Genomic DNA, 27,778 nt, shown 5'->3' with positions numbered 1-27,778 from the left:
GCGGTGAGAGCATCAAGAGGTTGAGGTCAAGGTTCCCCCACAAGGCACGCTGGTGGAAACGGGATGCCACGCAGAGCGCATCCAGTGGAGGAGTACAGTGCAGCTGTCAGCTGCAGACCTGGATGCGCGCTGGCTGGGCTGTCCGTTGCCCCGCATGAAAGACTGAAGAATAGAGTGGGGCCTTGCCGTCCAGCCTATCAGAGGAGGGCCGTTGTGCGGCGCGGCCCAGGGTTGTGGTCGAGGCTGTCAAAGGACGTGATTGGCCAGCATTTCCGGGAATGGCCGATTGCACAGACCAGCCGGGGTTTGCATTTGCTGCGACGTCAGCCCGGCCAGTATCCTGGTTCCGGGACCCAGAGCCTTCATGCCTTCATATGCTCAGCCCGAATCCCACTCGACGAGTTTGCCGTCGATGTCCAGGATCTTCGATTCTGCCCAGCGGGGCCGACCATCGATGCATCCACGAGTCTCTACCATCTTTCTATAAGCCGTGCCGCCGGCGACGACGAGGAGCGCAAGAGCCCCCACGCGCTATTTGACGCAACCGACGTCAGCGTTGTGCAAAACCCTGCGCTTGTGATATAGCGATACCGATACTTTACATAGCCTCCAAGCCGCGGCATTTCGAGGTCGACGTCAACAGTCCTGGTCAAACACCGAGACGGATCAATACAAATCCATCTTGTCAGAGACTTTTTGGGGGATCTCTAAGACTACTTCGGGTACTCCGTCGCAACATACTTGGAAACGCTGCCCGTCTGTACGACTGGCTTACATTGATCAACGCCGCAGGCGGGAACCTGCCATCGTCCCATAACCCCGAACTTTCGTCGGTGGATGCACAAAAATTTCCAGCCGCACAACCCAACACCATCCTTCTCTCATCAACAACATCGCCAACCCAGATGACTCGTAAGATGTCGTCGCAGCGCCCCTTCTTCCTTTCGACATTTTTTGCCGCCTTCCGTCAACAAGGCTCTTCCCTTTCCAGCGCCAGCGCCGCCTCTGCATCCTCGAACAAACATACCAGCCAACCATCCTCTTCCTCCAACCCAACACAAAACACCTCTTCAGCACCACGCACAATTCACTCCTCCACAACTGCCGCCGCCGCCGCCGCTGCTGCTGTCCAAGCATCCTCATCATCACCCAGCTCAACGGTCCTCAGCCAACTGCCTCTGCATTCGCCCCGGCATCACTCCCATCATCACCACAGCACTGGGATCCCCATTCCCCAACAGAGCAGTAGCAACAGCGGGTCAAGCAGCCCGGTTGGAGGCAGCCACAGCCGTCGGCGCGGCAGTGATAGCAGCAGCGAAGGGTTCCGGGAGGCGCTGGGCGCTGAGAAGCTATATATTGGTGGGCGAACAGCGACTGGTGAGGAGAGGTTCTTTAAGCTTGGTGTTGTGAGGAGAGTCAGGAGTGGGGACATGTTGAGCTTGGATCGGTTGAGCCTGTGATCATAACTCGGGTGTTGCTGCGGTCAGGCCATCTTGGATAGTCACTTCACTGTTGGAGCGAGCCGGATCAACTATCATGTTAAGTGACATCGCGGAGAGTTTGCGGATTTGAGATTGGGGGACCATGTTTTAGTAGTCATGGCGTTTACGGATTGGCGCAAAGGATGGATCGTGAATATGGATCATACATTTGCTGGGGATGAACGGTCTTGGACAAAAGAATATCATTTACACACATGAATGAACAGTTAAGATACGCTCTCGATAGTACTGATATATTGCTAGGATAACAGGCTAGGTATCCGTTAAAGAACAAGAATAACACCTCTCCAGATCTATTCCGTCCTACCTCAAAGGAAGTAATTTGGTATAAAGGTTCACCACATAAACCTCTGTACTTTTCCTCCATCCAGGAGGGTGCCGTCCTCTGCCCTCCAATAGAAGCCCTTTGTTAAGAATACATACATCGTCACGATGTTGATTCCCACGAACCACACCGTCTCTAGGATAAGTCTTATGTCGAGCGTATTCAACACGGACGCAAACCCTCCTGTAATGCAACCTGAGCCGGGGCTATGCTTCTGGGAAGTGCCATTGCCTTTCACAGTGTCATCAGGCACATACCAGGCCGGCATCAAGAGCCGGTAGAACACCCAAGGTAGAATGAAGTATCGCGGCTCCACCAGCGGCGCAGTCATAAGAGAGAGGGTGGTGGCGGCGAGCCAGAGTAGGGCCGTGGATGTCTTAGGAGGAATGGACGACACGGCACAGGCCGCTGGTCTTGTAATAAGGGAAAGGGGTGAGGATGATTCAGTTGTATGCTGACTTGCTTGCTGTGTCTCTTTTCTCGAAGCTTTCATGCTTGCTGACGGCGTAGCCACCCCAGCGAGGTTGTGAAGGGCCAGCCAGCGGCTGAGAGTATACACCACGACAAGAGAGTAGCGCATGAGAGTCGATCGTCTGACAGTGTAGCGGAAGACGTAGAACATGTAGTGCCTATTGTCAGCAAGAGTAAATGGATGAATGATCGTGTTGAATTTGATAATGACAATCGAGAGAACAAAAGTGGCCAAGGTGCCAACCACGTTGAGCAGGGCTGACTTTTGGGAGGGCACTTGCCTGGCCGTTGCAAGAATGCTGCGACCAGGATGAATAACGAAGGCCAAGATTGAGGGGATGAAGAGGGGTGCTGAAAAAAAGACGAAGAAAGGCCAGATATAGAGCATTTGAGTCAAATGGATCGTGGCAACATGGTTGGACTTGTCGCCTGTGATATAATCAGCATTAAGTTTGAGAAGGGGGGGAAGAGTTTTGACATACCCAAAACAACACCACCGTTCCAGGTGACAAAGGCAGCAAACAGACCAAGCACTGTGAGATGAGGCCAAATTTGCCGTAGGACCCTTGGAACATTTGCAACGGCCGCGGATGCAATAGAGATCAGGCACATCAGCCAGTCTATGCCTGCGTCAGTAACTAACATGCTTGTAGAATAAGCTGATGGACTTTACCCTCTGCGTTGGCTTCAGTCATGGGCGGATCATGCAACTTGGTGAGCTTGTTGGTCGCAAGTTGAGCCAGGCGAAGAACGTGCACCGCCTCCAAACCTCCCATGTACACGACAATCCAAAATACATTGGTCTGTCGCATGAATAACGCGACTACTCCAAGGACTATCGTCCAGATATCGTTCAAGATATCGGGAGACTGGGGGCCCACACGGCGCAAGTGGTTTCGAAAGGCGATGAGAACGACCAATGTGGAAACCACATCGGTGTAGTACAGACCGGAGAAGAAGAAGATAATGGGGAACAGGGCGATGTTGATGCCGGTATGGAAGGAATAATGGGAAGACACTGGAGAAACCGGCCTTCCCTCTGCCTCTGAGGCACGAAGCTCAACCAGGTGACGGCACTCCCAAGCCAGAACTGCTGTGGTCAAGGTGGCAACAAGGTTTCCATAGCGAAGGGAAAATGGTGTACATTTCAAGATGCCCAATATCCTGTGTCCTGCAACGGAGATTAGATAGCTGTCATAGAAGTTAGCAACCAGAACATTAGGTGACGAGATGGGATTCATGCATACAGCCCTGGAGGAGTGGTTATCTTGTCATCCCACTCTCCATACCGTCCCTCACAATATGTCTGCGCTTGAGGGATATGGAAGATCTCATCCTGAAATGACTGTTAGCTGTGGCCGGTAATGTGGGCAAAGTATAAAGGCAACCGACGAGGTAGGGATCAGGGACATATTTGTCGACAAGGGCCAACCAAACCCGTGCGAAGAAAAATATCCCCACGAGGCCTGTGATCCATAGCACATTGATCCGTTTCCAGCGGAGTAATAAGAACAGAGAATCGTTGTGTCTTTGCGCTGAAAGAGGAAGCAGACTTCCGGCAAGGATAAGAATGACGAGATGAGCCTGGAAGAGCTCTTTAAGCGTTAGGCTTTCGCGAACAGTGCTGACAATATCCATTTTTATGGACCGAGCGGGCATCACAAGGCAGTCAATGAAGCACACCGCGTGACAAACAGGACAAAACTACGGGCTGTTGAGTTTAGCAGATGATCGTATTGTTGAGCACGATCAGGAGATGTTGCAGTCTCCCAATTGTCTCCTAGGATGTAATTTACAGAGAGTGGTCCGTGCGCAGCTTAGTCGCAAAATTACAGCCAAACTTGAAGATTAAAATGACTCCCTGTTTGAGTTCAGGGACTAAAACACTAGCACAGATAGCGCATGCGATGATCCTGGGACATGCTCAAGAAGTGATTGCTCGGTCTATGCGGGCATGTCTATAGAACAGGTGCTTATACAGTACTCACAAAACCGAGGCAACAAACCTCCTTCTCCTGACCCTCGGCACCAACCACACGCTCTTAGTTCAACATGTGGGCAGCTTAGAATGGCTAAAAGAGATGGTATTAGTGGTGAGATCTTCCAGCTAAGATGGAGAGTGCTTACGTTGTCAGATGCAGGGATCTCCTTCTTGAACTTGTGGCCGATGAAGGGAACCTTCTGTAGGCTTGTAAGCAATTGCCGATAAAAATTGAAGCCTGAGACATGAGCACAAACGTACTTGAAGAATATCCTTCTGGATACGGGGGATGCCCGAGGCATAGAAAAGAAGGGCGAAGACACCGACACCGGCGAAGAGACTAGCCTTAACGCCACTATGACAGACGTTAGCCGTGATTCTGCGATGCCAATACCCCTCTGTCTTGTCTGTTTTCAGGCTGAAGAATTCTTGTTTAACCCCCCAAGCACCCTGCCCAGGAAGATAACTGGATCGAGCGCGGGCTTGTCCTTTTCCAATCTCTGCGTCATCCATCATCGCCTCATCCCGAAGATTTCTCGCCAGCCCATAACACAAACAAGACTCAGGATCCCCAGAAAACAGCACACGGTTGACTTACGTCTTGACGAGGAACTGAGAGGTGATGCCGGCGAAGTTGCGCTGGTAGTAGTACCTATCATCGAAGTTAGCACTCGTCCCATTGCGTGGTATGGGTCTTGATCATGACGGCAGTTGTTCTTCATGTCGTAGACTGATGATTGAGTACGGAGGTGCGCGGGCAGTGCTGCTTACTTCGGGCCGTAGGGGCTCTTGTACGAGGTGAAAAGAGGGCTCTGTGACTGAGGAGGGGTTAGCTGATGCTTGAAAGAACCCTGCGTGCGAGGGCTTTTGACTGCAAATAAGAGGGAAAAGCGTAGAACTGGTGTGGGTGTCTCGATACGCACAGAGAAAGACATCTTGACTAAACTACCGCGTCTAAAGAGCGTGGTGTTGGTTCAATGGGTGTGCAGCGCAATTTGGAGGTTTACCTTCAACTTGGATCGGATGTTGCCATTTGCTTGCGAGTTTCAATGCCGGACAAAGCCGGAGTTTGGTGGCTGCCTCAGGCACTATACGTGAAACGTCTGGGGCAAATTCTTGGCAGGCTGTCTAGGTTCCATTGTGGATCACATGTGGCACAAGGCCCACTTGCCAAGAATATCGATCAATGTCCCACACAGGAGCGACGCGCCGTGCCTTCATCCGACAACGCGTGGAGGGGTTCGAGCGATTCAAAAGCTCCGACAATCAACTACCGACGGCCACCGCGATGGACCTCTTCGTCCACAATCACCGTCCAGACTCTCCGCTGGGAACATAGCTCTCCCAGCAACGAGCTCACAGTAGCTGTTATTAAACGTATAGCATTCAGCCTTCTATGTTAACCTGACCATTGTCACCGAGGCTGCGAAGCGACAGTATATGCTGTCACCATGGACAAGGAGCTTGATGGCCGCTTTGAGCGGCTTGAGAAGGCCCTCGCTACCATGATCGACTCGCTCTCAAAAAACAATCCTTCCACAAAGCTTGCTCAAGACCTTGTTGCTGCCGAAGCCGAGCTTCTCGAAGGTTTGAAGCTGCTTGAGGCCCATCAAAACAACCATGCGCGAATCCAGCAGCTCCGCCAAAGCACCGAGCAGGCCGATGCGCAAATCAAGGACATTATCAGCTCCCTCTGGAAGATGCGCCAGGAGCTGACATCCGTTCAGACCAGCCCCATCCCAAAAGGGGCAAAATTTCAGTTTACTACGGGCGAGCTCCTGGACTTCGCGCGTCGCATCAGCCGCAACACTCTCCCTCCTCCTGGCGTCACTAACGGCGTCAACATGACCCCAGCCGCGGCGCGGCACTCCCAACAACCCTCTTCCGTCGAACCCGAGGACTCCTTCCGTGTCACATCGCAATCTCAGACCCAAACCCCTAATACAAGCTTCAACGTCTCCTTCAACGGCACGCTCGTCGACACGCCAGGCCCATTCAATAACAACAGCACGCCAATCCCGAACGCTGGGCCAGCCAACAGTCAAAACCCTCACACCGAACTTCCGGAGCATCTTAAACTCGCCACAAATCCATTACATGGAGCCAGCTTCTTCCCCTGGCCATCTGTAGAACAAGTCCGCAGCGGGGCGCTGGGAGCCTACCAGCTTCTCGTGGACAAGGGCATCGATCCGCGCGGGTACGATCCAGAATTCGAGGAGCAGCGCCGGAAGGATGCCGAGCGCGAGGCCGAAGAGCGTGCGAAGCAGGAACGTGAAGAGGCCGAAAGGCGTGCAAGGGAAGAGGCCGAACGGATTGCGCGCCAGAGAGAGCTGGAGAGGCAGCGGGCTCGCGAGAGCATGGCTGCTGCTGCTGAAGAAGGCCGGAGGGATAGCGTTGTTGGTGGGCCTGCGGCTGGCAAGCCGAAGCAGTTCACCTTCTTGGGCGGTGACGACGACGATGACGATGATGATGATTAGAAGTCACGGACCTCGGTCAAAGAGGGAGGATGGCAAGGAATTTCCTATTTGCGTCGGGAAATCAAGGCCTTTACCTCCGGCCTTCTTGGGTTCCTGCAAGCCAAGCTTGGTGGGATGATTTGGAAGGATGCTCATCTTTAGGACGTTATGCATCCCTTCAGGGTTGTGATGAAGCAGGATGCCATCATGGATGATGAAAGCTGGGACGAGGAAGAAATGAGCTATTCGGGAGTCCATCTTCGGGCTGATACCATTCCCCGGGGAATCCGTATGATGCTTCACATGTTATCCATTAATGTTTAGGTCCTTGAGTAGAGCGAGGGCTCATGAAGGAACAAGTCTTCTTGACCATGAGACTACAACAGCGATTTGCAGAGGTCGAATATCAGTATGAACTTTTTCGCTTGCATGGCCGCCATTGCCGATATGGTCTCTCTGGGAAGAAGAGTTTTTATCACATATCTAAGCCCGCGTACTGAAATCCTATAGTAGGTTGCTACTACAAGGCTTGCTAAGCCCTCCTCCCCCTAACGACAGCCCTAACCGAGTGCCTGTAAATTGATCCAAGCCAAAGCACTTTCTTTCATGCAAAGAAAATCCTGCCACCCCATTGCTCTTTTGCCGTTTCCTGTATGGTTCCACTCTGCGCAACATCTAATCGATTTTGATAGACGAGTAGATCTTGCGGACAAACAGCCAGCTGGCAAAGAAGCCAATTGTTCCTATTTAAATTTGTTAGGTACGGTTTCATACGAATAAGGAAGACACACATACCGGTTAGAATGAAGACTAAGAACGAAATGAGCAGGCTGTAGCCAATGTAAAGCACACTTCCTGCAAAGCTGCTCAATGAGAGCTTGCTCACCCAGTAGAGTAGAGCATTCAAAAAGATGTAAAATGCTGTGGTTCCAGCGGCCAAGAACGAGCGCCATTGCCAGTTGTAGTTCTCGGCACAGAGCAAAAAGTAGACCATAAGCACGGTTACCGCTGCGCATGTCATAATCATAAGGACGTAGCACAAGAACAGGAATCCGAACATATAATAGATCTTGCTGAACCAGATCGAGCTCATGATGAAGTAGAGTTCCACGAAGATCGCTCCAAAGGGAAGCAGGCCAACAAGAAGCATGCTGGGAATCGGCTTGAGATAGCCGGTGACTGGCGGAATCTGGCGTGGGATCTGGTTTGTGCGGACCGGGGCCTCGATGGTAGGTGCGCGAAAACCCATCCAGGAACCAATAAAGGAGAGGGGAACACTGATGACAAACCAGATGAGAATGATGACAAGCATGGTAGTGAAGGGGACGGCACCTGAGGACTGCTTGGCCCACAGGAAGAGGTCGAGCAAGAAGAAGGTCGCGAAGACGATGCCGGGGACAAGGAGGGGGGTGAGTACGATGCATGTCTTCCACTGCTCGCCGCCCATTGATTTGTACATGCGTGCCGAGGTGTAGCCGCCAACGGACCCAAGGACTGTGTAGAGAAGGATCATGATGGTACCCAACGAACCGCGGTTCGATGGCGAGAGGAAGCCGAGCAGCGCGAAGACGATGGTCAGACCAGCCATGCCGAACAGCTGAGCGCCGTTTCCGAGAAGAACTGAGAGCAAGAGAGGACGCGAGGGAGTACGGAACACGTCGCCATGGACAAGTTTCCAGCCTGAGTCCTCCTGAACGCCATCCTCAAGAGCTGAAGTACCCGACAGGTCATCCAGGCTGAATTGATCCAGTCTGTTGTAGCGAGCGATATCCTTCTTAAGCGCACGGACGAGGACAGACGTGACGGTAAGGACCAGGAAGACAACGATGATGGACGAGTTGACCAGGGAGAACCAGTGGATTTTGGGGTCGAACACGTGAAGGTACTTGTCCCAGCGGGTCGCCCAGACTGTGGAGGAAGGAATCCAATAGACGCTGTAGGTGAACTGAACCTTGGTATCACCAGCCTCATTAAGGACCACCGGCTCGTATCCAGTAAGGCAGGTGTTGGAATCGACCGGACCGGTGTACTTTTTTGATTCAGGCTGCACAATGACGCCCACCACCCGATATTGGTTAGTACTGCCGGCCACTTGATGGTATTCTATGATGATATCGTAGTGGTTATTGAATTGGATCTGCCCATCCGTTGGGCTCTCCTGTCCGAGGAGGAAGCCAGGGTTATAAAATTCAGTCCCGGTAAGCTCGTCCACAATCTTCTGGCCAGCCGGTAAGCCATCTACCAGCCAATTCAGGCTGATGCCAGATGCGATCTGCTGGTTGACAAAGACAGCGGCACCCTTTGGATAGGTTACCTCACACAGTTTTTTGCAGGTCTCGTTCTTCCTCATCTTGAGCTCGAACGGTGAGGTCTTTATCCTATCGCCGAACAAGATGCTGCCCAAGCTTTCGCTGACGCTCTTAGGACCCCCCTCTGGTTGGCAGAACTGGAATAAAGGGTAATAGTAGTCGTAAGAGACAACCGAGTGCAGGGAGCCATCAGGCCCTGCGACAGGGCGTATCGTATTGACATAGAGCGGTACGAGATCGCCTTCTTGGTATGTTGTCGGTGCAACACCTGGGAGGTAAAAGGCAAAAGCTAAATGAGGTGCTGCAAGAAGGGAGAGGAGCAGCGCCTTTGAAGGTGCTACTTGTCTCGGCTTCATGGTGTCGTCGATTTGTGATTACCTAACCTAGGTTTAGATGAAAGCAAAACAGTCAGTATACATGTGCTAACACGCGACTATCTGATCTCCGAAATTGACAGAGCTGCCATCGCGATCCGAGTGTCTCGCTCTGAGGTCACAAGGAGATGAAGTGGAATGAAGCCGCACCTCTCGAGAACCTGGTCGACCGTTGACCCGCGTAGGGGATGTCAGTTACTCTTCGCCTGACGAGGTCCCATGCACGACCGTTCAGCAAAATTTGGATCTATGATGGATAGTGCGTTCAGAGCGTGCTTATTGTGTGGCTAATGCTCCTTTGTGCCTGCGCCAACACGAAGTCATGCCAGGTTGTCGTCTTCGACAGGTTGGTGGTTGCGCAGAACAAAGGAACTGTGGTGCTGGCTTGTGCAGCATCGCCAAGGCTCGTAAGCAAGGAGCAACGCCCAGGGGTGGATTCCAACCGCGTCAGCGGAAAGGCCCCGTTGAAGCGGGTCTGTTAAGTCTTGGCATCTGCCCTGCAAGGGGTGGATACGCAGACCCACAAAAAGTTCTTGTGGGGCCGCTGAAGAATTTCTAGTTTTGCAGTTCTCTGCAACAACCGAACCCTTCATTTGCTGGAACCCAACCGACATCAACAATGGCAGCGCCAACAACACTTCCAGCTTTGCTGGACACCCTCACAAGGTCTCTGACGTCAACCCTCGAAGTAGCGCCAAAACTCCAGAGTTTAGAGCTTCCTAAGGATGGCATCTCTCTCCTCGATGTCAAGAATGAGCTGCTCCTGTCATATCTCCAGAACATCGTCTTCCTCATTCTCATTAAGTTGCGCGAGGCAAAGTACAGCGCTAGGTCAGAACGCAAGTCAGATGAGCAGAGCCTGAGCGACTTGGTTGTGCGGAAACTCGTCGAACTACGCCTCTACCTTGAGAAGGGCACAAGGCCGCTTGAAGACAAACTCCGGTTCCAGATTGACAAGGTGCTCCGAGCAGCAGACGATGCTGAGCGCAAAGCAAAGGCCGCTGAAGAAGCAGAAAAAGCGAAGTGTCAGAAGTCAGATGATGAATCTAGCTCCGAATCGCAGTCGGACAGTGAGGAGGAAGAGTCGGGCGACATGGATAGCAAGGTAAATGGTCTGAGCGGTGCGAGGACAGAAGATCTTCTGCATAGACCAAACCTCTCCAACTTCCAGCGTCCAGCCGCAGCGACAAAGGTTACAAAAGAGAAGGACAACTCTGGAGTCTACCGGCCGCCAAGGATAGCGCCAATTGCGATGCCGACCAACGATCGGCGAGACAAGGCTGAGCGCCGGCCGCTCAAGTCTGCCACATTGGACGAATTCATTGCAGATGAGGTGTCTACGGCTCCCATTGCCGAACCTAGCATTGGTACCAATATTGTCAAGCGCGGTCGCGGCTTGAAGACCGCTGCTGAGCGTCGCATGGAGGAGGAGCGCCGCGAGTACGAAGAGACGAACTTTGTCCGCCTGCCCAAGGAAAGCAAGAAGGAACGTGCCAAGCGGGCTAGGATGGAGGGCCGCAGTGGTCGTATGAACTTTGGCGGCGAAGAATTCAGGGAGCTTGGTGAAGGTGCCGAGCGGATCAGCCGCTTGACCAAAGCGAAGAGTTCTGGCGGTGGTACCAAGGCCCTGTTGGAAAAGAGCCGCAAGCGCACCATCGACACAGTGAACGGGTCCCGTGGCAGCGGTGTGGCCATGGGTGAGAGATATCAGAAGAGACTCAAGGTTCTCGAGAGTGGTCGTGGGACAAGAGGCAAGGGACGATGAGCGTCCTGTTGCGGAACATGAACTGCAGATTATACCCGATAATAGATGTGCCTCGTTGGAGTGTCCCTGTTCCAACGCGAGCTGTTTTCTTCTCATTACTCACGTCTGTGCTCTTTCCGGCCAGTCCGCATGGGAAGGCCAGCCTCTGTTTAGCGATGTGTTCTCAGAGATGGCCTCGACCGAAGAACGCAGGATGGCATAAGACGAAGGGACATGCAAAATGAGGACAACCAGCCCACTTTTCATTCCCCAAGGAGGATGATCGAATCCTCCCAGACCTCTTTGGTGTCATGTAAGCCAAACTTATGTTCTAATGCTACGGTAACATTAGGTGTCTGCTTGTGTCCTAGAACTGCCCATTCGTAGTCTATCTTGGCAAATTTGCGTAGGGCCTGCCCGAGGGGATGCTGTCTTATAAGGAAGGTCAGAGTTCAACAAAAGACAAAATCAAGCAAGACTACAAGAGTTACAAAACTTGACAGCATATGACAGACGCATCTCTTCCGAGCACCTGGCTCCTGTTCTTTTAACACTTCAGTCATTTTCACCATGGCGACTATCACATGTCATAGCTTTCACTTCCTTGTACTTCCTGGTCGAGATTATTAGCGTTATATGTTTCGCTCTTTCCAACAAAGACATCAAAAACCTGCGGCTGACTTGTCGGCTACTTTCTATCATCTGCAAGCTTCGTCTTGACCGAGTTTTTCTATCAGCCAGTCCACGCAATATCTCTGTCTTCCGAGCCATTGCACAGCACGAGACATTTCGTAAACAAATTTTCGAGATTGTATGGGACGATGCACTCCTACAACCTTTGCCAACCGGGGGGTCACGGTCTCAGCTGGATATCGCTCCTATTCCTTGGATTCCCCCATGGGCCGACTGTTGGAACTACGAGACTTTCTACAATAATTCAACGGATGCTTGTCCTTTGCGCTTTTTGCAACAGTGCGAGAAAAACATTCACCATCTTGAAGCTCGCAAGGATCGTGACATCCCGGGCAGGCCCGAAAACCTTGCTCGTGAAGAGATGATCGCGGCACGGTTACCTCTACTGGATTCGTTAGATTATTACGAAGAGCTGATTCGGGAGCAGGACAAAAATCTTATCCACAAACGGTGATATTGAAGCCTTCTGATACGGTTTAGAGCGTTTCCCTGCCCTCAGGAAAGTGACAATCACTCCTTGCGCCCATTGGGGTTCTCTTCACACCTCTATATGAAACGCCCATGATCCGCTCCTTTCCATGAGGTTTCAACTATCCAATACCGTGGGCGTGGCCGACTAATGATTATGATCCTCATCGTGCCCACGTTGAATCTGTCGAAGAATGGCATAACTGGGGTTGGCATAACACCTGGCGTGCATTTCTCGCCGTTTTGAGGGAACTGTTTTACCATCGACATCATAACATTATGGAGCTCGTTGTGGATGCAAGGACCACTCGTTCTGGGATCGATTGTGCGATTTTCTCAGATCCTTGTCAAGAGCTTCGAGATTTCGAAACACTTCTCCAGTGTGATGGGTTCCATCGTCTTGATATTGCTCTGGCAGTCAGTTGGCGGAATGAGATCTGGTATGAAGATATGGACGAGAAAGCACTGAAATCGGGCAATCTTCGAAGGGCTCTAGCTCATGCGTCGCAAATGGAACACATCAGCCTCAGCATGGACGTGACATATGCCAACTTGAGTCGCTTCGTTCCGCTTAGCTTCATCTTTCCTATTGAGAAGTGGTCCCATCTCCGGCGCTTTGGACTTTCGCGAATCGTTGTACGCCAAGACGACCTTATGTCATTCTTTGCATCGCTTCCAGGGAGTCTACGCTCTGCTGAACTCTCGTTTTTGTACTTCCTACAGGGCAATTACTACAGCCTACTGGAAGAGTTGCGCTGTTATCTCAGCTACCAAACACAAGAAAAGAAGCGACCCAGAATTAGACTCAGCATTAAGGTTGAGCCATTCCCGAAGGAGGAAGCTGAGGGTATGGAGGATCGTTGGCTCTGCTTAGATAAGCAGGTAACTGATTTCATTTATGGAGCTGGTGATAATCCATTTGTAGAACCGGTGGGTGATGAGGATGCTCTTGTATCTGATCAGGTAGGGGTTATCGAAGACGCATTCGATCCTGATTATAGATACTTTGCACCGTGATAGCTCAGAGGAGAGTAATTCAGTGCTAAATTATCATTGTGGAGAAGGAAAAGCATAGTGAATGCAATTGATCACCCAAGTCACTATATCTATAATCAAGTCATCACAAGAGAGGTAGATGGGCACACATGTTCGCTCCCTGACCTCTCTGAGCCTGTGGACCCTGGGGCAAAAATGCCCTGCAGGTATTCTTGTACAGCAAAGATCCGCAAACAAGACAACCACCTAGATATTTTGGAGTTCATACTACCTGAAATCAGAGCAATGTCGCACGAGAAAGATACAAGATCGGTCGGTGCAGATACCAAACTACACATCATCTTCTGCATACCAGATGCTCCTTTGCAGTGTAGAGAGCAACTCTTATCAATTTGTCCGATATATTGTCGACGTCTTCAAGACGATTTCGTTGCGTTTCTAGCCATGGTATGGAGTGATGATGAATGGAAGAGTTTCTCCCGTCGTTGCCTGGATACAATCATTCCTTCCACTTTTGGTTCAGACTCCCACCAGACGTAAGAATTGACTCTTCCCAAGACACACACATGCACGTGCACGCACACACAAATAAGCACCAATTTGTTCCAGGTTCCTACAAATTACCTATTCCCAGTTTCCTTCTGCTACTGACAACACTTTTTATAACTTGCTCTTAACTGCCGATTCTCTCTGATCAAGATTTTCAACTTCTACCAGTCGGTGGTGGACCGTCGCATGAAAGAGGGCTCGGGAGGGTGCCGCTACCGGCTACTGCAATCTCAACAAGCATCAAATAGTCCGCTTTTGGGGCCGATGCTGCTGCTGCTTCCGCCGCCGCTGCCGCAGCAGCAGCAACAGCAGCAGCGGCCGATTCTAAGAAAACGATCTGCGACAACAACGTTCTTGAAGCGATATGGAGAAAGCTTGCTGCACGTGGCTTTCTTTCCCTGTTGGAAGAGGCTCAGAGCATATCAATGAGCCCTAATGCTCTAATTGAGATTCTTACGGCAGCGCTGGCTGGTCTAGAACTACTTAGCCAGAAGCATCAGACGTGCATGCCTGGAAGACCGTTCACCGATTATGTGGGAAAGCTAAGAGCTGACAATCGACAGATCAAGTTCCTAAAATCACACCATCAAACGCATCTTGTACAGCGAGGCAAAGAAACCGAGCCTAACTCGTCAAACGTGCCGGAGCAGCCAGGTTACGTGAACAAGCCTGGGAATACCTAAGTTGGCTACCGCACAGGCAATGGAAGCAGCCTGTGTTAATGGGTGGTTTGTGATCAATTCGGTAGGCATATGGTGCTCATATCCTCGCTTTCTCACCAAGAATGAACAGCTATTTCGTGCCCATCAGTACATCATCTACTGAGTGATGTACCTATTGTCTTTACATGCTGATTTGACAGGGACGAAGTTTCACTCTGGGACGTCTGAGTCTGATTGTCTGTGGAATACGGATACTTTTGATGCCACTCTGGAGTATGTCCGGAAATTTGAGGCAGGCCGGTGATGGTGAACCTCCGGCAATTATCAGATTAACAACTATATGAAAAGACTCGGTTGCTTCTTTACGACACGACGCGTCGTGCTTCTTAGCCAAGTTCTCATCTGCACAGTGTTTTAGGCTCCTTGGGCATATGATACTGGTCCAGCCTTTCATCGATCATATGCAGGCTCCGAAACTGCCACAAAGTATCACTGTCAATCCTCAAGTATTCGCAACCTATTATTCATCTCTTGATACTTTAAAACTGAGGCAGGCAACAAGAGCACGCAAAATTCAGACCATGAAGTCGCCGCACCCAACATGAAGAAGATGTGCACCCGCATCGAAATCGATCCTGATGGAGACCCTATCCTAGCCACAGAGTACATAAGATACCAGGCATGTTCAGATACCCTGTGGCGAGCCTCACGCTTGTGGGAAACAATGCTCTTTGGACCCTGGAAGGAAGCGAAGCCGCGAGATGGGACATGAGAGGTACAGCTGGCCGAAGATGACCCCGAGGCCACGGATCTTGCCTTCAAGATGACACGGCTTGCTGGATCAAGGTCTACAAGTATTATCCGTTTATCAACTTTATCAGCTTCTTATCATGCTAGATAAATACGCGTTAAGACATCTCATCAGGCCTTTGGCTGCTAGTTGGATCCGAGTTTTCCAGAGTGAGGTCTCTGAGGACTATGTTCGTCAAGTTTGTGTTGCGTGGGAGCTCGGACATGAACTCATCTTGCGGGACAAATTGTTTTCCCTCATCCTGTTTTCTACGACAACGGGAACTATAAATGAGACGATACTTTGGCATGACGGCCAATCTCTCAACCCCCAGAGATCCCTTGGGTCACAAGATCTGCATGGCATGCCGTAGAATTGATGAGATGCCAGGCTCTCTTTTTAATGAAGTATATCTCTGCTAACATGCATTTCTAGATGTTGTAATAAATTCACGCTTGTCATGTATTCAGATACTCATCAATTTCTACCATCAGGAAGTTGACAGCCACGTGAGACCTGGTGGCAGGTGTTTGCTCAAGTCTAACGATTGGAGAGGTTTCGGTATGTCAAACAGGAAAGCAAGCGAGAGCACAATTTACGACAATTCTGTGGTTGGAGCAGTCTGGAAAGTTTTCCATCAAATTGGCGAAGTATACCTGTCAAGAGAAGCAACTACAGTATTAGAACGGGCAACAGAGATTCAGGTATAATGTTCAGGGTATTTGCCTCTACAACATCTCTGAACGCAGGGCATGAGAATTGCCTACCATATCAGAGGTGGAAGAAGCTCTCAGAACAATTGATATCACACAAGCATTCACTTTTTCAGCTGCCAAAGCATTACAACTCACACACGGGAGGGAAGATGGCTTATCTAGGTACCTAGGGCTTGACGGAAAGGCAGCCGAGTAGTCACTTTGTGTAAATCATATATGCGTTCATTATAATCATTTCCGTTTTCGCGAGAACACCTCTAGGGTACCCCAACATCATCAACGTGAGACACCTTGAAACTTCGGGAGATCCTTCCGAGAAAGTCGCTATTTCAAAAACCGAGAAGATTCGAGATGTGCTCATCCCCAGTTATTTTTTCCTCCCCGATGTTACCATTGAGTTTACAAAGGCTCAGGCATACAATTACAACACCAAATGCACGATGTCAGGGTGAGGAGGTGCCGGCTTGGAGGTCCACTTAATGACGTCGTCCGACCCTGATGACATCCTGCCTCCAGCAGTGGTATTGGATCGTTCAGCTCTGCGCGAAGTGTCTTGACCTGTCTCTTGGACCGTTCGACTGCTCCGATTGACGATAGCTTGTTCAACTCCAGGCATAGCTAATCAACGCAGATGTTTGACAACATAATGCCGTTCGACAATGCCAAAACAACTGCATGTCCCACGATTCTCCGGCAGTGCAAATTTGACAAGTTACCTACTTCCTCGGATGAAGTTGAATAAAATGTTTCCTGAAGGTTGACGTTTCCAGAGGATCTCCGACAGCCCCTGGGCGAGGACCCACTTGCCAAACTTGGCGGAGCACGACGTCAAGCTTGACATCACCACAGTCGGTCATGACAGGTTGATACACTGGAGATAAGCTGCGTCAGCGGCGACAGCATGTATTAATGTAGGCTTAGGAGCATAAAATAAATGTTGCTTGCTTTTGATTGACTCAGTTTTGGTCACCTTCAAGATAACGCCTACTCAGCCTACAAGATACCCAGGACATATCACACGTGAAATTACCTATCTACAATTATCGAGTCGCATAGAGAAAGTTACCATGTCCGGAACCCAGAATACCAACCCAGGGAACTTTGCCAACCGGTCATACTTCCCCTCTCTTGACTCCTCCGGTAAACCATTAACGCTAACTAATACCTCGGAATGTCCAGTCCCAAGGAGGAAGTGCGTGAAATTGCTGCCAAGGGTGGTCATGCCAGTCACAGTGGTGGCTTCGCAAGCATGGACCCAGATAAGCAGGTTCGTCGACATTGGCGCCTATCCGTTTGATGACCAGATGCACTAATGAGACTATTTTACAACATTTCAGCGTGAGATCGCATCAAAAGGTGGTCATGCATCGTCCGGTAGCTTTCAACCCGGCAGCGAGCGTGCCCGTGAGGCTGGTCGGAAGGGGGGCTCCCGTACGGGTGGAGGAACTGGAAGTGATGAGTAGCCCTGTGGAAAATATGGATGTTGCGTGCATGATGATATGGACTAGGGTAGTATGTCAATGTTTGAACATAACAGATGTAAAGGTTGTACTAGTTAACAAATGAGTATGAATCGTATGGTTAGGATTGTGTCCAAATTCCTACTTGACCCTACCCTTTGACAGCTAGAGCAGTCGGATGGGATCGTTTTACGAATCATGTCTTGGTGAGGGCACAAGGCCTTTATAGTGTCAAAAATGAAAAAGAAGTCAGTATTGTTGATCGTGCGCTATTGTAAGAACAACCGCGAGTTATCTTGACACTGGATGTTACCATGGCGGTGGTAGGCGAAGGGGTTGACGATCCATTCCGTCAGATCTATTATGACGTTTTCCGCCCACCTCAGCCAATGATGTTTGTGGTGAGTCCAGCATTGGTAAGCCATGGCATACACGAAAAACTGCCGAACCTCCTACAGTTCATTGAGAAGTGTGGTTTCGGCGGCCGTCAGCCCCGTGCTTTGGCCAGCACACAAGCGCAACATGGTATCCTGGGGGATGGACGAAATTCAGTGCAAAGAACAGTAAAATAGATGGCAAATGGCACGATCAAGCCAGTTGTCCGTCCCGAAGACATGGTATTTGACGAGGGAGGGGAAGATGTTGTGGATCACGCGCAACTTTCCAGACGCTTATCAGGGGACCATCTTCGAGGGGCAGAGTTCGGATCGGCACTTGCCAAGTTGTTGGCGATCGCTCGAATTTCCGCTTTGAGACTGTCGATGTCCTTGTGCTCCATTCACCAAATGGCAAGTTGAACCCGGTTGTCAAGCGGGCTAAGGTCTGCAGGAGCGGGCGGCAGGTTTACATTGGCGAGGATAGTCGCCGTTTAGACGAATTGCTCCGTGGTCCTGGCTGATGAAAGCGTGTTGAGAGTGATGAAAGTCTTACGCGAGCGAAGACTCGAATTATATAAGCTCTCTGAAGCACGGTATCATGTGTTGAGCATCAATCCTTGAAACTTGGATTACATATGAATGTGCTTTACACGTGATTCATAGATGCGATCTCAGCAATATAGCTGTGGTATCTAGTTTGTTAAGCATTTGCCAATGATGTACAGCAACAGTTATACCATGCGACGGCTCTACATTGTCAAATATACCCGCTATGTATGTTCGTTTTTTATAATAATACACAATAAGTTGATTGGAACCGACTGACTGCGCAGTCTACTTAGCTGCTACCTTGGGTTTGTGCTTTGGTAATCGCGAGATTTGCGCCTTAAATCTGTCACGGACGACAAGGCTGTACTCAGGCTATCGACTCGTTCCCTCAGGCAATCTTGCTGATGAGGAATCATGTCTAAAACAGGGTTATTGAATTTTTAATCACAAGCATGTTTGGCAAAGCACAGCAAGCACTCCTCCTACAAGTACTGTAATCGAACTGCGCTCGTGCGCCCGTTGCATCACAGGGCATGGGAGAACCCAACAGAGATCAAATCATCGATCATATCTATGAAGAACACATCAACAACGTACATTCTTGACTATTTTAAAGCCTGTTTGGCTTTTATTGAGCCCGGTACGTAGAAACGATGTCGGCTGCACTGTGGCGCCGGTGCAAGGTAAAATGGGTCACTGGGTGGGCATGCTTTATAATTCATTCTAGGTAGGAGCCTTGACTTCGTAAGATCGCAGCTCCCCAACGAAAGGCAGACTAATTACACGGATATCGGCACCGCCAGCCGACAAGCAAGCTCTGACATAAAGCGCTGACAATGGCGCGGGTACCTTACCCCTGACCAACCAACCGGAGCCTGACCAGCGGTAACACAGTCATATCGGCCATCAGTGCATCACCGCTGACACCGCGTGGTGAGTTGTCCGCTGCCCAGCCGGGATCCGGCATCTAATGGCGAGGCTTGCTGCAAGGATGACATACCACATTCTCAATGTCTACCGGGGACAATGCCGCTCGTTCCGGCCACACACCCCCGGGTCGCCGGATTATGAGACGGAAGGATCGGCAGCGTGATGCAGGGGTGCCAAGGCGGTAAGGTGGGTCGCGGAGGTTCCACAATGATCGGGTCCCGGCTCGGCCAAGAAAGTCTTGGCAGACCGGGGTCCGGATGACAGGGTTCTGCCGAGGTACCGCAGGATGCAGCAAGCCAACCAGGGCAAGTAGAGATGCTGGCAACTGCATGCCATTGAGCTGAAGCACGATGTGGGATGATCTCGTTGGGCATTTGATTCACTTGTGCAGGGTTTGTTTCACTTCAACAGCCCTGTTTGTAGAAGAGGAGAAATATATTCAGATATTCAGCCGGTTACGTACCTTGGTTTTCGGCTCCGACAGATATCGGGTAAGAACCATGGGCCAAGCTGCCAAACAGATGAGACATCAAAGACTCAAAATACCGAGAGTCACGATTACCTTCCGCCACTTGCCTACAACAACGGAAAAGATGCATAGCGTTAATAGTGCCATATCCAATCCATCAAGGAGAAACTGTCCGTACAAATGGTGGATGTGTGGGTGCGAGAATAGGTGACTTGCTTGGAACGTCCTTTGCCGTGACTGTTGTTGGTGGCTTTAGGTCGTCAGCCACGCGACCTCGTTTCTAGCCCGTCAGAAATGCCAAATCCTTATAAGGGCGAGATATCGATTCCTAAAACTTGAATCGATTGCGAACTGCATATTTGAACAATAACATTTCTGATTAATAGGGGAGTGATCTTGTCCTGGTTTCGTGCTACCTACTGAACGAAGAAGTTGATGTCACGGACAGAGTCTAAGCGGCGGGGAGTCAGGGGCGTCGTTGTGGCTCCACTGAGACCCTCATATCTTACATAAGCCAGGCAAGAAAGATGCGGGTTCCACAATGTCGTCATAAGCCCCACCTGCTTTAGGTGGCCCGGGGCGCTTGGTATAACGCAATGCTTCTGTTCAATTGACAGCCCCTCCGTCCAAGAGCACGGAGGGGTAAACGAGAAAGGCAACCTTCAATGGCTTTGACCTCATAAATTCAGAACTTGTTTTCGTCGCAACAACAATCTGATGATCTAAGATCGAAAGAACAAGTGATCGTCGGATTGGGGCTTTTGGTTGTCCAGAAGCAGCCAGGGCTAATTGAAGCTAAGCTCCAAAACAAGCCGCACTGACGACGGGCAGCTGTCCGCTACCAACGACCGGAGTCGCCTCAGGCCTTAAGTCTCCACGTAACATATGGGACAAGGAAGGCCTGTGCAATGTGGTTTCACGTTGTTGCAGATCTTATCCGTCCGTGATAGAGCTGCCTTGCGACATACGGAATCCTTCGGCCACCGAGAGTTATCTCGACTATTTCCCTGTCGTACATGTAAACATTGGGTGCCATGCTGTGGTTGCTCTGGGGTGCAAGAAGAGACTCAACGTCCCGACGTAGAAGGAACAAATAGCACCGACCAGCACAGAATTTTTGCGGAGGGGCTGGACGAGTGCCCAATGCAACCTTAGAAGCTGGAAAAGCGTGTCTTGTTAGTTGCCCATGCAACCAACTACCGTCAGCTTCCATTCCGCAAGTGTACTGGACTTAGTTAGGATCCCGGCCGGCAGTGAACCTCCCGCGGTTACCTGGACGGAACCTTACCAAGGCGACTTGAAACGCCTGTCATAACTTTGGATGCACGTCTGATTGGCCCTATTCTCGTCTGCAACCTTTCATTTAAAACTTCGGCCAGTCGGTCGGTTCCTGGCACGCCGTGGTCTACACCTTCCGGTGCCCTACCGGAAAGGTACACAGTCGATGGTACCATGTCATGTACCTCCCCAAACTGCACACTCCCGATCGCGATGCCGCGTGTCTCGTCCCTGGATGCCTGAAAACAGAGGGGTGAGCGTGGTCGCAGCCAAGAATGAACCCTGGTCGTTTGGCCGGAGTGGGGGCCGACAAGCCGATCATCGCGGGACGGCCTTGCGCCCGACATGGAGACACAGCCGTAACTAAAGGCCCGCTAGCTGTCTCATCAGCCTTACTATATCAATAGGCTCGAGATGTGTGGTTGATGGATTGAGGCCGATAAAGCGGGCAGATGGGCACACAAGGAGGACAGTTGTTCAGCGGCTGCATAATGCCGACCCTTTCTTATAAAGGAAACAGCTTGTTCTGGTTGTTTTGCTCCCCGCGTGAATTGAATGGTATTTAACATCGGAATAACAGTCGATCCATCCTAGCCCTGCGTCTAGCAAGATACGTTTAACGGAAGCCATTGTCCGTTTTGAATCCTTGCAGCTGCAGACGTCATCCTGTATAAGTAGGGTGTGTTGCTCCGAGCGCCAGCACCGCTCAGGCCTTGATTGACTCGTCACATCACGCACCATCTCACCTCTTGCTTTCACCACAGTTGCAAGTCTGCAAGATGAAAAGGAATTGCCCCAAAAAGGCCATTCACTTTGGCGCTGGGAACATCGGTAGGTACTTGTGTCCTTAAACCAGGCTTAGGGGTCGCCGCATGACAAACATTGTTGACTCGTTGACGCCATTTAGGGCGTGGTTTTGTCGCCTGCTTCTTGCATAACTCTGGTTACGAGGTCATCTTCGCCGAGGTCAATGAGAAAACGGTGGCAAGACTTAATGGCCAAAAAAGCTACCGGGTCATAGAGGTCGGCGCCGAAGGGACAACGGAGTCTACCATTACCAACTATCGTGCCATCAACTCAAGAACACACGAGGATGAACTTGTTCAAGAGATTGCAACTGCCGATTTGGTGACCTGCTCTGTTGGGCCTCACATCCTCAAGCATATTGCCCCAGTGATTGCAAAGGGCATTGACAAACGCTCAACAGACTTGACCCCCGTGGCAGTCATTGCCTGCGAAAATGCGATAGGCGCCACAGACATACTGGCTGATTTCATCAAGTCACCCGAAAACACCTCGCCGGAAAGGCTAGCTGACTACGACATGCGTGCACGATTTGCCAACTCGGCCATCGACCGCATTGTTCCTGCGCAGGACCCGGATGCTGGCCTGGACGTCAAGCTGGAGAAGTTCTTCGAGTGGGTGATCGACTGCACTCCCTTCGCTGACCATGCGGCGCCAGATATTAAGGGGGTGAAATGGGTGACGAACCTACAGCCATACATCGAGCGCAAGCTATACACGGTTAACACGGGCCATGCTACAGCGGCGTACTACGGCCACGTAAGGCGGAAGACCACTGTGTATGATGCGCTACAAGACCGCGAGATCCAGGACGAAGTCCGTAAGGTGCTAGACGAGACCGCGGAGCTCATCATTCAGAAGCATGGCATCTCGCGAGCCGAACAGGACGTCTACGTCGCCAAGATCATTCGGCGCATCAGCAATCCACACCTTGAGGACTCGGTCGAGCGCGTTGGTCGTGCCCCGCTGCGCAAGCTTGGTCGCAAGGAACGCTTCATTGGCCCTGCAGCCGAGCTGGCGGAGCGAGGAGAGGACGTCAACGCACTGCTCCGAGCAGCTGAGATGGCATTCCGCTTCCAAAGAGTTGAGGGGGACAGCGAGTCTTTCGAGCTCGCCGTTATTATGGAGCACAACACTGCTGAAGAGGTGGTCAAAACAGTGTGTGGGCTAGAGCCCAAGGATAAGCTGTTCCCGGCAGTCGTGGACGTCGTCAAGCGTGTGCAGGCCGACACACACAGGCAATGACATGTGTTATGCCCTTCACTGCCATATTTCCAATGATGATTATTGTTCAATACGGTTTAGCGCTGCCCTCAGGGCTCACGGAAGGTTGAGACGGGATAACAGGACGCATGGAACAGGTATGGGAGATAGAGGAGTTCGGAACGAGAGACTCTTTCTCCATCTGGTATCGATCGGACTGTCCGTTGTGGGATGCAACCATGGTGAGCTTCTGAAGCGGACCAAGAGGTATGCTCCATATCCTAAATCGTAGATGGCGTGCTCCGAAAAAAGTTTCATCTGAAGAAGCCCCAGTATATCCCTCATGAGCATGAGTTGATCGTGGGTGCTGCCGTCTGGTCCAAGGTGCTTGTGAACCTGTTGTGAGATGACAGCTGTGGGGAGGTAGTCTGAGGTTACAGCTTCAAAGAGGTTCTTGCCTGGCCTTTGCGGCATAGCCAGGACCCACCATTGTTGGTGCCTGAGGCCTCATGATTGGCGGTCTTGGCGCCTTACCTAATCCACCCTTCTGGACCGCCATGCAGCAGGCCGTACTGACCACATTGGCGAAATTGCACAGCATCCCCGATCTTAAGAAACGTGGCCCGGCATCTTGACCAGCTGCCGACGGTTTTTCCTCCTCGTCGACCCGAAGCAGCGACTGTGAGCTTGGACTGAACCCTACTGCCACCACGATTCTCCAGGCGGCAGAGTGTGGGCAATCGGCCAAGCATCAATTCCTAGCGACACCCCCTTTTCACGGCTCGAGACGTCCTTGCTCCTCCTATTCCATCACCCCGCCCAACCTATAAGCCAGCTAAGGGAAACTGGACACAAGCTCCGTCGAATATCGCCCTCGGGTCACGGAACATACCATTGTCCAAGATGAGGCTAGATGTGAAGGCATGTCCCACGTCTTTCGTGTTTGGCAATAGAACCGTGTTACCGGCCATCTTATCACGGCCCCGAACGCAGTCTACCCAAGTACCACCCAGCAGCGGCCGAATGATGCGGCGTCGATTCATCCTCTGCTTCTGGGACACCTGGCGCTTGCTTGATTGCCGGCTCCCATTTTTCTTTCTCAGACCATCCTGGGACCACATGCTAACATGACTACCTATACACAGCGTCAGCTCTTTGCTCGCTCCGAGGTTGGTTCCCTTCCGCTTTGTCGATGACCTACCCTCGACATCCCTAGGCTAATGACATGGTTGAATAGCGAGTGAAAGGCATTGATTTCCATCCAACGGAGCCGTGGATTCTGAGTATGCATTCCTCTCCCCGTCTTCGCTCGATGTCCCTTGGTACTGATGGACAACCCCTGTTGCAGCCACCCTCTATAGTGGACATGTCTACATCTGGTCATACGAGACCCAGCAAATCGTCAAGACTTTCGAACTTACCGATGTCCCGGTTCGCGCTGGCCGCTTCATTGCGCGCAAGAATTGGATTGTCTGCGGGTCGGATGATTTGTACGATATCCCGTGCCATTGGGTCTTCCAAGTATGCCGCCGAGTCGCTGACGCCTGGCCACAGCCAAATCCGTGTTTACAACTATAATACGAGCGAGAAGATTACCTCGTTTGAGGCGCACCCCGACTACATTCGCGCGATTGCCGTTCACCCAACACAGCCTTTCGTCCTCACCGCCAGCGATGATATGACGATCAAGCTTTGGGATTGGGAGAAGGGGTGGAAGTGCGTTAGGGTATTCGAGGGCAACTCACGTACGTCGCGCGATTAGCTTGCCATATGTGGCTGGATCAATGCTGACTGGGGTGCCCAGATTACGTGATGTCCCTCGCTATTAACCCGAAGGATACAAATACCTTCGCGTCGGCCTGCTTGGACCGGACTGGTTCGTCACTTTCTCGTCCCTCACAGCTGTCTTTTGGCTAACTCTCCTTCCAGTCAAGATCTGGAGCTTGGGCTCTTCTACGCCGATGTTCCAGTTGGAGGCACATGAGACAAAGGGTGTTAACTATGTCGATTACTACCCTCATAGTGATAAGCCATACCTCTTAACTGCCTCAGATGATGTAAGTGAAGCCACCAGCCCCTAAACGTGGGAAGGGGGATTCTGACAATGACTTAGCGCACGGTCAAAGTGTGGGACTACACAACCAAGAGCCTGATCGCCACCCTGGAAGGCCATACCAACAACGTTTCCTTTGCTGTCTACCACCCTGAGCTGCCCATCATTATTTCAGGCTCTGAGGATGTAAGTTCAAGACCTCCGTGATAAGCTGTCTGGGTGTTAACGACGCCGATGCAGGGAACTATTAGGATATGGAACGCCAATACGTACCGCTTCGAACAATCTTTGAACTATGGATTGGAGCGTGCGTGGTGTGTGGCGTACCAGAAGGGCAAGCAGGGTATTGCCGTCGGTTTCGATGATGGCTCTGTGGTTATTAAGCTTGGTCGTGAAGAGCCGGCTGTCTCGATGGATGGGTCTGGCAAGATCATCTATGCCCGCCACAATGAGGTTGTCTCCGCGGTCATCAAAGGCAATGAGGCCACCAAGGACAACGAGCCCATCACTCTCACTACCAAGGAATTGGGGACTGCTGAAGTGTACCCACAGACTCTTATTCACTCGCCTAATGGCCGCTTTGCCGCTATCTGTGGTGACGGCGAGTACATTATCTACACTGCCCTTGCCTGGCGCAACAAAGCTTTCGGCCAGGCCCTTGATTTTGTCTGGGCGTCCAAGGATAATTCCAACGATTTTGCTATCCGGGAGTCTGCGACGAGCATCAAGGTGTTCAAGAACTTCCAAGAGAAGAAGGGCGGCCTGGATGTGCCATTCGCCGCAGACGGCCTTACTGGTGGTGTTCTCCTGGGTGTAAAGGGTCAAGGGGGGATTTCGTTCTACGACTGGCATACCGGTGGCCTTGTCCGCCGTATCGAGGTTGAGCCCAAGCAAGTGTATTGGAGCGAAAGTGGTGAGCTCGTCGCTCTTGCTTGCGAAGATACCTGCTACATCTTGAGGTTCTCTAGGGACGCCTACAATGAGGCTGTTCAGGCAGGTGCTGTTGAGGACGATGGCGTTGAGGCTGCTTTTGATGTGGTCACTGATATCAGTGAAAGGTAAGATTTTAGTCCACAAATCGTATATCTGACCCCCTGACTGACATGTTCACAGCGTGCGGTCTGCGGAGTGGCTTGGTGACGTCTTCATCTACACGAACTCCACTAACCGGCTGAACTACCTGGTCGGCGACCAGACCTATGCTGTGGCTCACTTTGACAAGCCCATGTATATCCTGGGCTACCTGCAGCGTGACAGTCGGGTCTACCTTACCGACAAAGACCTTTCGGTTACTTCTTTCGCTCTCTCCTTGCCAGTGCTCGAGTATCAGACGCTCGTTCTTCGTGGGGATATGGAGACAGCCGCCGAGCTTCTCCCCAGTATCCCCCATGATCAGCTTAACAAGATCGCCCGCTTCCTTGAGGGACAAGGCCATAAGGAGCTTGCACTCGAAGTCGCCACAGACCCGGAGCAGAAGTTTGACCTTGCCCTGTCCCTCAACCAGTTGGACATCGCTCTCGAGCTTGCAAGGTCGGCCGACTCCGACCACAAATGGAAGACCCTTGGCGATGCTGCTCTCGCTGCCTGGGATATCCCTATGGCAACGGAGTGCTTCGTTAACGCCAAGGACCTCGGGTCTCTCCTGCTCGTGTACACCTCCACATCCGATCGCGAAGGTCTTGCCAAGCTGGCTGAACAGGCCACTGAAGCTGGAGCCCATAACGTTGCCTTCAACTGCAAATGGTCATTGGGCGACGTCCCTGGCTGTGTCGACATCCTTGTGAAGACCGGCCGCCTTGCTGAAGCTGTTCTATTCTCTCAGACATACAAGCCGAGCTTGACTCCCGGTCTTGTTGCTCAGTGGAAGGACAGCCTCGAGAAGAACAAGAAGGGTCGTGTTGCCAAGGCTCTGGGAGTGCCTGGTGAGGATGAGGAGCTCTTTCCCGAGTGGGATGAGTGGTTGAGGCTTGAAAAGGAGGGTCCTGCTGTTGAAAATGGTAATGGTTCTGTGGAGGGTGAAGAGGTAGCTGAAGGGAGTGAGGATGAGTAAATCATGGTGCAGACTCTACGATCATAGTGTTATTTGGCGTATTTGGGACCACTGTCTATCGTTTGGAGCAAGCAACGAAAAGGCTCTACGGTCTGGGTGGGATTGACCGGTTGTCGTGTTGAGAATATGAAGTACGTAATGATGTGCTGGTTTTTGATCTCCTCCCAGCGGTCTCGCTTTTGTAAGATCCGCTCAAGATGCAGAGCCCTGGCTGCTCGCCATATATCGTGTGCTCATGGATTAGAAGACCCATCTTGCAGGCTTGAATCTGCATCTAGCCCATCTGGACACGTGGATGGCTTGCTGTCAGCGGCGTCATTCGAGATCCAAGATCTTGGGACGGCTTATCGCAAGTGGGGCTCTTCTGGACGGCGACCAATGGCATGTTGGCCGCAGAAGTGATGGCGCTTTTGAGGTGGGGGTGCTGTTTCGGGATCTTCGGATTTTCGGGGCTTTACGATGCCCATTGATCCCCGGCCGCCCTCCATTTCGAAGGACAGCATCACTCTTTGCGACAGGCACAAGCAGCACAAGCCGCACGTCCTTCGTCGCCATCTTGCACAATCCAG

At 51.3% G+C, this 27,778-nt stretch overlaps 8 protein-coding genes across 8 annotated transcripts; 6 read left to right on the top strand and 2 right to left on the bottom strand.

The window, feature by feature from the left end:
- Positions 1–917: 917 nt before the first annotated feature.
- Positions 918–1,460, top strand: CTHT_0037560 (uncharacterized protein; the record flags this gene model as incomplete). The annotated part of the gene is made up of 1 exon (XM_006694116.1): positions 918–1,460. The coding sequence occupies one exon, from the start codon at positions 918–920 to the stop codon at positions 1,458–1,460; it is 543 nt and encodes a 180-aa protein (XP_006694179.1).
- Positions 1,461–1,837: 377 nt separating this feature from the next.
- CTHT_0037550 (alpha-1,2 glucosyltransferase alg10-like protein) lies at positions 1,838–5,214 on the bottom strand (the record flags this gene model as incomplete). The annotated part of the gene is made up of 10 exons (XM_006694115.1): positions 1,838–2,727; positions 2,781–2,831; positions 2,942–3,489; positions 3,546–3,634; positions 4,287–4,337; positions 4,426–4,479; positions 4,541–4,634; positions 4,878–4,931; positions 5,051–5,091; positions 5,203–5,214. The coding sequence occupies 10 exons, from the start codon at positions 5,212–5,214 to the stop codon at positions 1,838–1,840; spliced, it is 1,884 nt and encodes a 627-aa protein (XP_006694178.1).
- Positions 5,215–5,730: 516 nt separating this feature from the next.
- CTHT_0037540 (uncharacterized protein) lies at positions 5,731–6,756 on the top strand (the record flags this gene model as incomplete). Its single annotated transcript, XM_006694114.1, has 1 exon — positions 5,731–6,756. The coding sequence occupies one exon, from the start codon at positions 5,731–5,733 to the stop codon at positions 6,754–6,756; it is 1,026 nt and encodes a 341-aa protein (XP_006694177.1).
- Positions 6,757–7,410: 654 nt separating this feature from the next.
- Positions 7,411–9,400, bottom strand: CTHT_0037530 (uncharacterized protein; the record flags this gene model as incomplete). The annotated part of the gene is made up of 2 exons (XM_006694113.1): positions 7,411–7,478; positions 7,531–9,400. The coding sequence occupies 2 exons, from the start codon at positions 9,398–9,400 to the stop codon at positions 7,411–7,413; spliced, it is 1,938 nt and encodes a 645-aa protein (XP_006694176.1).
- Positions 9,401–10,037: 637 nt separating this feature from the next.
- On the top strand, positions 10,038–11,183 carry CTHT_0037520 (U3 small nucleolar ribonucleoprotein lcp5-like protein; the record flags this gene model as incomplete). Its single annotated transcript, XM_006694112.1, has 1 exon — positions 10,038–11,183. One exon carries the CDS (start codon positions 10,038–10,040, stop codon positions 11,181–11,183), a length of 1,146 nt encoding a protein of 381 aa, XP_006694175.1.
- Positions 11,184–17,103: 5,920 nt separating this feature from the next.
- Positions 17,104–17,499, top strand: CTHT_0037510 (putative conidiation-specific protein; the record flags this gene model as incomplete). The annotated part of the gene is made up of 3 exons (XM_006694111.1): positions 17,104–17,147; positions 17,216–17,303; positions 17,374–17,499. The coding sequence occupies 3 exons, from the start codon at positions 17,104–17,106 to the stop codon at positions 17,497–17,499; spliced, it is 258 nt and encodes an 85-aa protein (XP_006694174.1).
- Positions 17,500–21,878: 4,379 nt separating this feature from the next.
- CTHT_0037500 (putative mannitol-1-phosphate protein) lies at positions 21,879–23,148 on the top strand (the record flags this gene model as incomplete). The annotated part of the gene is made up of 2 exons (XM_006694110.1): positions 21,879–21,930; positions 22,007–23,148. 2 exons carry the CDS (start codon positions 21,879–21,881, stop codon positions 23,146–23,148), a joined length of 1,194 nt encoding a protein of 397 aa, XP_006694173.1.
- A 1,085-nt stretch (positions 23,149–24,233) lies between these two features.
- CTHT_0037490 (uncharacterized protein) lies at positions 24,234–27,209 on the top strand (the record flags this gene model as incomplete). Its single annotated transcript, XM_006694109.1, has 9 exons — positions 24,234–24,275; positions 24,344–24,389; positions 24,455–24,596; positions 24,661–24,851; positions 24,911–24,982; positions 25,036–25,163; positions 25,220–25,345; positions 25,400–26,217; positions 26,273–27,209. 9 exons carry the CDS (start codon positions 24,234–24,236, stop codon positions 27,207–27,209), a joined length of 2,502 nt encoding a protein of 833 aa, XP_006694172.1.
- Between the last annotated feature and the right edge of the window lie 569 nt (positions 27,210–27,778).

The sequence above is a fragment of the Thermochaetoides thermophila genome, assembly GCF_000221225.1.
Source record: "Thermochaetoides thermophila DSM 1495 unplaced genomic scaffold scf7180000011816, whole genome shotgun sequence".
Lineage (NCBI taxonomy): Eukaryota > Fungi > Ascomycota > Sordariomycetes > Sordariales > Chaetomiaceae > Thermochaetoides > Thermochaetoides thermophila.
This window is presented reverse-complemented; position numbering and strand designations above follow the sequence as displayed.